Source organism: Eleginops maclovinus, chromosome 4 (assembly GCF_036324505.1).
Source record: "Eleginops maclovinus isolate JMC-PN-2008 ecotype Puerto Natales chromosome 4, JC_Emac_rtc_rv5, whole genome shotgun sequence".
In the NCBI taxonomy this organism is placed as follows: Eukaryota; Metazoa; Chordata; class Actinopteri; order Perciformes; family Eleginopidae; genus Eleginops; species Eleginops maclovinus.
The window spans coordinates 232,492-242,500 of NC_086352.1; the positions used below are offsets into that span (position 1 = coordinate 232,492).

At 45.7% G+C, this 10,009-nt stretch overlaps 2 protein-coding genes across 3 annotated transcripts in view; one reads left to right on the plus strand and one right to left on the minus strand.

Moving 5' to 3' along the window:
- Window positions 1-1,878: 1,878 nt before the first annotated feature.
- Window positions 1,879-8,924, minus strand: cinp (cyclin dependent kinase 2 interacting protein). Its single transcript, XM_063881308.1, has 5 exons — window positions 8,622-8,924; window positions 4,795-4,909; window positions 4,597-4,714; window positions 2,633-2,762; window positions 1,879-2,501 (listed from the first exon to the last, which is right to left on the minus strand). Exons 2-5 carry the CDS (start codon window positions 4,893-4,895, stop codon window positions 2,299-2,301), a joined length of 552 nt encoding a protein of 183 aa, XP_063737378.1. The 5' UTR covers window positions 4,896-4,909; window positions 8,622-8,924; the 3' UTR covers window positions 1,879-2,298.
- The window catches only part of LOC134863059 (uncharacterized), an 8,725-nt gene continuing 7,166 nt past the window's right edge, over window positions 8,451-10,009 (plus strand). Inside the window, exon 1 of one of the 2 annotated variants that reach the window (XM_063881307.1) lies at window positions 8,451-9,333. In XM_063881307.1, the coding sequence (XP_063737377.1) occupies window positions 8,682-9,333 (652 nt within the window). In that variant the 5' untranslated portion in view covers window positions 8,451-8,681. The remainder of the gene's footprint in view (window positions 9,334-10,009) is intronic. The other variant, XM_063881305.1, reaches the window with a different exon arrangement.

The window sequence follows — 10,009 nt, forward strand, 5'->3', positions numbered from 1 at the left end:
AACAGGAGAACAACAGGAGAACAACAGAGACAACAGGAGAACAACAGAGACAACAGGAGAACAGGAGAACAACAGGAGAACAACAGGAGAACAACAGAGACAACAGGAGAACAGGAGAACAACAGGAGAACAACAGGAGAACAACAGGAGAACAACAGAGACAACAGGAGAACAACAGAGACAACAGGAGAACAACAGGAGAACAACAGAGACAACAGGAGAACAACAGAGACAACAGGAGAACAACAGGAGAACAACAGAGACAACAGGAGAACAACAGAGACAACAGGAGAACAGGAGAACAACAGGAGAACAACAGGAGAACAACAGAGACAACAGGAGAACAGGAGAACAACAGGAGAACAACAGGAGAACAACAGAGACAACAGGAGAACAACAGAGACAACAGGAGAACAACAGGAGAACAACAGAGACAACAGGAGAACAACAGAGACAACAGAGACAACAGGAGAACAACAGAGACAACAGGAGAACAACAGAGACAACAGAGACAACAGGAGAACAACAGAGACAACAGGAGAACAACAGAGACAACAGGAGAACAACAGGAGAACAACAGAGACAACAGGAGAACAACAGAGACAACAGAGACAACAGGAGAACAACAGAGACAACAGGAGAACAACAGGAGAACAACAGAGACAACAGGAGAACAACAGAGACAACAGAGACAACAGGAGAACAACAGGAGAACAACAGAGACAACAGGAGAACAACAGGAGAACAACAGAGACAACAGGAGAACAACAGAGACAACAGGAGAACAACAGAGACAACAGAGACAACAGGAGAACAACAGGAGAACAACAGAGACAACAGGAGAACAGGAGAACAACAGGAGAACAACAGAGACAACAGGAGAACAACAGAGACAACAGGAGAACAACAGAGACAACAGGAGAACAACAGAGACAACAGAGACAACAGGAGAACAACAGAGACAACAGGAGAACAACAGAGACAACAGAGACAACAGGAGAACAACAGAGACAACAGGAGAACAACAGGAGAACAACAGAGACAACAGAGACAACAGGAGAACAACAGAGACAACAGAGACAACAGAGACAACAGGAGAACAACAGAGACAACAGGAGAACAGGAGAACAACAGAGACAACAGGAGAACAACAGAGACAACAGGAGAACAACAGGAGAACAACAGAGACAACAGGAGAACAACAGAGACAACAGAGACAACAGGAGAACAACAGAGACAACAGGAGAACAACAGAGACAACAGGAGAACAGGAGAACAACAGAGACAACAGGAGAACAACAGAGACAACAGGAGAACAACAGGAGAACAACAGAGACAACAGGAGAACAACAGAGACAACAGGAGAACAACAGGAGAACAACAGAGACAACAGGAGAACAACAGAGACAACAGGAGAACAGGAGAACAACAGGAGAACAACAGGAGAACAACAGAGACAACAGGAGAACAGGAGAACAACAGGAGAACAACAGGAGAACAACAGGAGAACAACAGAGACAACAGGAGAACAACAGAGACAACAGGAGAACAACAGGAGAACAACAGAGACAACAGGAGAACAACAGAGACAACAGGAGAACAACAGGAGAACAACAGAGACAACAGGAGAACAACAGAGACAACAGGAGAACAGGAGAACAACAGGAGAACAACAGAGACAACAGAGACAACAGGAGAACAGGAGAACAACAGGAGAACAACAGGAGAACAACAGAGACAACAGGAGAACAACAGAGACAACAAGAGAACAACAGAGACAACAGGAGAACAACAGGAGAACAACAGAGACAACAAGAGAACAACAGGAGAACAACAGGAGAACAACACTCATTAAGAACGACTCTTTCAGACTCTGGGGAATTTAAACACACTTCTGTTTTACCAGCACTTTACACAGGACACAAAGAAGTTCTGAACCAGGATGAACCACAGATCTGAACCAGGAGGAACCTCAGATCTGAACCAGGAGGGTCAAAAACATTCAGTAGAACCTGGTTTTCAGAGGGCCCGGTGTCCGGTCTCCAGACTCAGAAACGGTCAGTAAAATCTGGTTTTCAGAGGGCCCGGTGTCCGGTCTCCAGACTCAGAAACGGTCAGTAAAACCTGGTTTTCAGAGGGCCCGGTGTCCGGTCTCCAGACTCAGAAACGGTCAGTAAAACCTGGTTTTCAGAGGGCCGGTGTCCGGTCTCCAGACTCAGAAACGGTCAGTAAAATCTGGTTTTCAGAGGGCCCTGTTCCCAGTCTCCAGACTCAGAAAAAAAAGGTAGAACCTGGTTCTCAGAGGGCCCGGTGTCCGGTCTCCAGCAGCAGGGCCTCCAGGTTCAGACGGCAGTGGGGGGTCAGGTATGGCTGCTGCAGCCAGCAAGACAGGAACACAATGCAGAGGTCAGGAGTCGCAGTGTGAGCCACTTCCTGTAGGATCCTCTTCTTCAGATCCAGTTCCTGCCTGAAGGAGTCCAGAAGGAGACCGGAAACCTGTTCTGAAACACAAAGAGGACTTACGTTAACACCAGTACCCTGAAACCTCTTAGAGTTAGGCGAACAGGAAAACAGGTGTACAGTTGAACAGGTAGACAGGTGGACCGGTGGACTGGTTGACAGGTGAACCCACCAAATTGTTTGAAGCTCCAGCTGTGAAAGAGAGGAAGTTTTCTTCCTTCAGGTCCGAACTGAAACTCCTCCAAATCCTGAATGCCACGCTGTGATGTCATCAGGCGCTCCATCTTCGTTACCACGACAACCTGAAGGAAAAAAAAAACCACACCCTGATCAAAGAAAACACCAAAAATACAAAACACACTGTACCTGAATACTGTACCTGAATACTGTACCTGAATACTGTACCTGAACACTGCACCTGAATACTGTACCTGAATACTGTACCTGAATACTGTACCTGAACACTGCACCTGAATACTGTACCTGAAAACTGTACCTGAATACTGTACCTGAATACTGTACCTGAACACTGCACCTGAATACTGTACCTGAATACTGTAGCTGAATACTGTACCTGAACACTGCACCTGAATACTGTACCTGAAAACTGTACCTGAACGCTGCACCTGAATACTGTACCTGAACGCTGTACCTGAATACTGTACCTGAACGCTGTACCTGAACACTGTACCTGAACGCAGTACCTGAACACTGTACCTGAACGCTGTACCTGAACGCTGTACCTGAACGCTGCACCTGAACACTGTACCTGAACACTATACCTGAACACTGTACCTGAACGCTGTACCTGAACGCTGTACCTGAACGCTGTATCTGAACGCTGTACCTGAATACTGTACCTGAACACTATACCTGAACACTGTACCTGAACACTATACCTGAACGCTGTACCTGAACACTGTACCTGAACGCAGTACCTGAACACTGTACCTGAACGCTGTACCTGAACGCTGTACCTGAACACTATACCTGAACACTGTACCTGAACGCAGTACCTGAACGCAGTACCTGAACGCTGTACCTGAACACTGTACCTGAACACTATACCTGAACGCTGTACCTGAACACTATACCTGAACGCTGTACCTGAACACTGTACCTGAACGCAGTACCTGAACACTGTACCTGAACGCTGTACCTGAACGCTGTACCTGAACGCTGTACCTGAACGCTGTACCTGAACGCTGTACCTGAACGCAGTACCTGAACGCAGTACCTGAACGCAGTACCTGAACGCTGTACCTGAACGCTGTACCTGAACGCTGTACCTGAACGCTGTACCTGAACGCTGTATCTGAACGCTGTACCTGAATACTGTACCTGAACACTATACCTGAATACTGTACCTGAACACTGTACCTGAACACTGTACCTGAACGCTGTACCTGAACGCTGTACCTGAACGCTGCACCTGAACACTGTACCTGAACGCTGTACCTGAACACTGTACCTGAACGCAGTACCTGAACGCTGTACCTGAAAGCTGTACCTGAACGCTGTACCTGAACACTGTACCTGAACGCTGTACCTGAATACTGTACCTGAACGCTGTATCTGAACGCTGTACCTGAATACTATACCTGAACACTGTATCTGAACGCTGTACCTGAATACTGTACCTGAACACTATACCTGAATACTGTACCTGAATACTGTACCTGAACGCTGTACCTGAACACTGTACCTGAACGCAGTACCTGAACGCTGTACCTGAACGCTGTACCTGAACGCTGTACCTGAACGCTGTACCTGAACGCTGTACCTGAACGCTGTACCTGAACGCTGTACCTGAACGCAGTACCTGAACACTGTATCTGAACGCTGTACCTGAACACTGTACCTGAACACTATACCTGAACACTGTACCTGAACGCTGTACCTGAATGCAGTACCTGAACCCTGTACCTGAACGCTGTACCTGAACGCTGTACCTGAACGCAGTACCTGAACGCTGTACCTGAACGCTGTACCTGAACGCTGTACCTGAACGCAGTACCTGAACGCTGTACCTGAACGCTGTACCTGAACGCAGCACCTGAACGCAGCACCTGAACGCAGCACCTGAACTCCTTCACACTGTGACTGTCAGGTAAATGAAGTTAAAGGAAGCTTCACCATTTTGTTGACGACCTCCTGCAGCTTGCAGCACTCGTCCTGCAGATCTGCAGCTTCAGATGACGGAGGAGGAGGAGGAGCTGACTCGTCCGGCAGCAGCCGCTGATCACTCTGAAAACTGAAGGTACAGTTATGATGATAAACGTCAAGCGGTACAGGAAGTACATCATATATAATAAACACTAAGATCAGTGAGACCGGCGGATATTGATGATGTTGCTGGCGGCGTTGAATCCGTGATCGTTCAGGCCCTCCCAGCGTAGCATCAGGTTGTGCCAGTCCACCGCGTTGTCTCTCATTTTCCGAGAACTTCCTGTAACAGCAGAGCACTTCCTGTTTGACCCCGTGGTGTCACCTGACCCGTTAATAATAATAATAAACAACACAATATAATTAATAACATGTTTTTATTGTTTTAGATATGATTACTTCATGTTGAAGAAAATCTTTTGAAATAAAATCACATCTAGACAGAATTCATTATTTATCTGATAAAGACCTCATTCTTTATCTGATAAAGACCTCATTATTTATCTGATAAAGACCTCATTATTTATCTGATAAAGACCTCATTATTTATCTGATAAAGACCTCATTATTTATCTGATAAAGAGCTTATCTGACCTTGTTATGTAGCCTAGTTCACCCTCCATCTGGAAAAATTGAAAATAACAGCCAACGAAAAAACTCCTCGTGATGCACACAGCTTTCGGTTCTTCTTCTGTGGTGCAGCCTCTTCTTCTGTGGTTTACCAGCTCAGAGGTGCATCAGCGCCCCCTCCCGGAGTTCTACTTTATAGCAAATATATAGCAGATCAGACATAAAAATAATGCGATTTGAATTCCAATATTAAGATTTGAATTCCAACATTACGATTTAAAATAAATCTGTATGAATTATATACTAATACCACATTTAAATAAACATCTGTAAGAGTGTTTATTTATATGTGTAGTTATTTAGTGAAAAATAAACAGTCTGTGTTATTGTGAAGTTCTGAGTCCTCTCTGTCTTATTGTGAAGAGTCTGAGTCCTCTCTGTGTCTTATTGTGAAGAGTCTGAGTCTCTCTGTGTTATTGTGAAGAGTCTGAGTCCTCTCTGTTTATTGTGAAGAGTCTGAGTCCTCTCTGTCTTATTGTGAAGAGTCTGAGTCCTCTCTGTCTTATTGTGAAGAGTCTGAGTCCTCTCTGTCTTATTGTGAAGAGTCTGAGTCCTCTCTGTCTTATTGTGAAGAGTCTGAGTCCTCTCTGTGTTATTGTGAAGAGTCTGAGTCCTCTCTGTCTTATTGTGAAGAGTCTGAGTCCTCCCTGTCTTATTGTGAAGAGTCTGAGTCCTCTCTGTGTTATTGTGAAGAGTCTGAGTCCTCTCTGTCTTATTGTGAAGAGTCTGAGTCCTCCCTGTCTTATTGTGAAGAGTCTGAGTCCTCTCTGTCTTATTGTGAAGAGTCTGAGTCCTCTCTGTGTTATTGTGAAGAGTCTGAGTCCTCTCTGTCTTATTGTGAAGAGTCTGAGTCCTCTCTGTCTTATTGTGAAGAGTCTGAGTCCTCTCTGTCTTATTGTGAAGAGTCTGAGTCCTCTCTGTGTTATTGTGAAGAGTCTGAGTCCTCTCTGTCTTATTGTGAAGAGTCTGAGTCCTCTCTGTCTTATTGTGAAGAGTCGAGTCACTCTGTCTTATTGTGAAGAGTCTGAGTCCTCTCTGTCTTATTGTGAAGAGTCTGAGTCCTCTCTGTCTTATTGTGAAGAGTCTGAGTCCTCTCTGTCTTATTGTGAAGAGGTCTCACTCTGTGTTATTGTGAAGAGGTCTCACTCTGTCTTGTTGTGAAGAGTCCTCACTCTGTCTTATTGTGAAGAGGTCTCACTCTGTGTTATTGTGAAGAGTCTGAGTCCTCTCTGTCTTATTGTGAAGAGTCTGAGTCCTCTCTGTCTTATTGTGAAGAGTCCTCGCTCTGTCTTATTGTGAAGAGGTCTCACTCTGTGTTATTGTGAAGAGTCTGAGTCCTCTCTGTGTTATTGTGAAGAGTCTGAGTCCTCTCTGTCTTATTGTGAAGAGTCATCACTCTGTGTTATTGTGAAGAGTCTGAGTCCTCTCTGTCTTATTGTGAAGAGTCTGAGTCCTCTCTGTCTTATTGTGAAGAGTCCTCGCTCTGTCTTATTGTGAAGAGGTCTCACTCTGTGTTATTTTGAAGAGTCTGAGTCCTCGCTGTCTTATTGTGAAGAGTCTGAGTCCTCTCTGTCTTATTGTGAAGAGTCATCACTCTGTGTTATTGTGAAGAGTCTGAGTCCTCTCTGTCTTATTGTGAAGGGTCTGAGTCCTCTCTGTCTTATTGTGAAGAGTCCTCACTCTTTGTTATTGTGAAGAGGTCTCACTCTGTTTTATTGTGAAGAGGTCTCACTGTGTGTTATTGTGAAGAGGTCTCACTCTGTGTTATTGTGAATAGACTGAGTCCTCTCTGTCTTATTGTGAAGAGTCTGAGTCCTCACTGTCTTATTGTGAATAGTCTGAGTCCTCTCTGTCTTATTGTGAAGAGTCTGAGTCCTCTCTGTCTTATTGTGAAGAGTCTGAGTCCTCACTGTCTTATTGTGAAGAGTCCTCACTCTGTCTTATTGTGAAGAGTCTGAGTCCTCACTGTCTTATTGTGAATAGTCTGAGTCCTCTCTGTCTTATTGTGAAGAGTCTGAGTCCTCACTGTCTTATTGTGAAGAGTCTGAGTCCTCCCTGTCTTATTGTGAAGAGTCCTCACTCTGTGTTATTTTGAAGAGTCTGAGTCCTCTCTGTCTTATTGTGAAGAGTCTGAGTCCTCTCTGTCTTATTGTGAAGAGTCTGAGTCCTCTCTGTGTTATTGTGAAGAGTCTGAGTCCTCACTGTCTTATTGTGAAGAGTCCTCACTCTGTGTTATTTTGAAGAGTCTGAGTCCTCTCTGTCTTATTGTGAAGAGTCTGAGTCCTCTCTGTCTTATTGTGAAGAGTCTGAGTCCTCTCTGTCTTATTGTGAAGAGTCTGAGTCCTCTTTGTCTTATTGTGAAGAGTCTGAGTCCTCTCTGTCTTATTGTGAAGAGTCCTCACTCTGTGTTATTGTGAAGAGGTCTCACTCTGTGTTATTGTGAAGATTCTGAGTCCTCACTGTCTTATTGTGAAGAGTCCTCACTCTGTGTTATTTTTGAAGAGTCTGAGTCCTCTCTGTCTTATTGTGAAGAGTCTGAGTCCTCTCTGTCTTATTGTGAAGAGTCTGAGTCCTCTTTGTCTTATTGTGAAGAGTCTGAGTCCTCTCTGTCTTATTGTGAAGAGTCTGAGTCCTCTCTGTCTTATTGTGAAGAGTCCTCACTCTGTGTTATTGTGAAGAGGTCTCACTCTGTGTTATTGTGAAGATTCTGAGGTCTCACTCTGTGTTATTGTGAAGAGGTCTCACTCTGTGTTATTGTAAAGAGTCTGAGGTCTCACTGTGTTATTGTGAAGAGGTCTCACTCTGTGTTATTGTCAAGAGTCTGAGGTCTGATTGGTCTGATTGAGAAGAGGTCTCACTCCCTGTGGTTTGATAGCAAAGCAAAACACAACCTTCAAATCAACATTGTGTTATATAATTTAGTTCTCGTCTTTGTATTCGTTATAAATATCCATCTTATTGCACAGGGCTATTTGTTTGTTTGTATTATCACACTTGGTAATTGTACTTGCACCTTCTCTCAGTGCGCTTTAGGAACGTGTTGTTTATGCCCTATGTTCAGAACTAATACAGAGTGGTTGAAGGTTCAGCTGAAGGACCTAAAGTGTTTCCAAAGTATAAATTGGAGTGATACGAACTCTAAAATGTGTGAGAGTGACACCTCTCTCCTGCTGTCTCTCTGTGGTCAGTGACGCAGCATGAAGCTGCAGAAGAAGAGCGAGGAGTGGCTTGGAGATATCCGGATATTCAGGAGTTTTACAGACGGACAGATGATGTCTGATGTTAGCGTTTCGCTTTGTCAGCTCTTAGACTGACAATAATAATCACACCCTGTCACCAGGAAGTGGACCCGCCTCTGACTTCACCTGTTGCTTTATGGACTGCACTTCGAAGCCTTGACTTTGACTTTGGTGGATACGGAGGCGATGGCGCCGCTGCTGCTTCCTGAAGAGCTGTGGCTGCAGGTGTTCAGTTTCCTGTCCTGGAAAGACAAACTCAATCTGCGTCTCACCTGCGTACACTTCAGACACCTGTTGGATAGGTCCCGCCCCCTGTGGCGAGGCTTCAGCGTGGTGCTGCAGCACTTCTCTCGCTACAACCCGGCCTTCTGGCGCAGCCTGGCTCAGAGGCACGTGGGCGGCGTGTCGGTGCGTTCAGGAAAGAGGAAACACCTGAAGCAGCTCTCTGCTTGGCTTCCTGCTCTCGAGGCGCTGCGATTGGACGAGTGGATAGAAGGGGGCGTCGATAAACTCAGACTCTTCCACCGGCTACAGCGACTGTCACTCACTTCCTGCTCCATGTCGCTGAGGAACGTGGACTTCCTGTTACCTCTGAGTCAGAACCTGCTGCAGCTCAGCCTATGCAATGTGCAGCTCACCTGTCCAGCCTCTCACCTGTTGGCTGGCCTCAGTCAGCTGACACACCTCACCTCGCTGCTACTGCACCATGACGGCAGCCTGAAGGTCCCGACACTGAGTGGCGTCCTGAGACACCTGAGCAAGCTCCAGCACCTATCCTGGACTATGATCACCTACAGGACGCTGGCTCCGGACTTCTTCAGTTCCGCCCAGCTCACAGGTAAAAACACCTGGATCACCCAATCAGGAGTAGACGCATCAACTAATGGTTATCTCCAGTGGCGTGGAAAACAGGCACAAACAACTTAGATATGTTATATAGAGACAGACAGACAGACAGACAGACAGACAGACACCGTGGTGAAGAGATATTGGCCGCTATCACAAAGCAATACTTAACAACAACAACAAACAACAATGATTCAGCATGAAAGCACCATATAGACATTTCATAAAATATACTTTCACTCACCAAAGCTGAAGGCTCACTTGAAAAGAAAAGCGGCAGGGCGGTTACCTCCAGTGTTTCAACAGTCAGAGTCTGGATGTGTGCTCCAGTAAATGGTCACCTTCATTCATTTTCCCTTTTTATTATTTATGGCTGGCGACGTATTCTCTCTGCTCTCTTGTCTCCTCTTCTCAACTACACTTCCCGGGCACTCGCGCTATCCAATCAGCTCTGGAATATGAGATGACGTTGTAGTGGGGCTGCGAGCGCTTTGCCCCACTTGTGTTTTTTTTTTTTTTGCCGCCCACACTGAATAGGAAACTACTCTGATCATGCGCAGTGTAGTTTTCACAGCACACGTTCATTTTCACGGTGAGAGAGGGGCAGCCCGGAGCTTGACCCACATCGCTCAGCCCGGCTCAATAGGCACACTGAGGGACTCACTAAT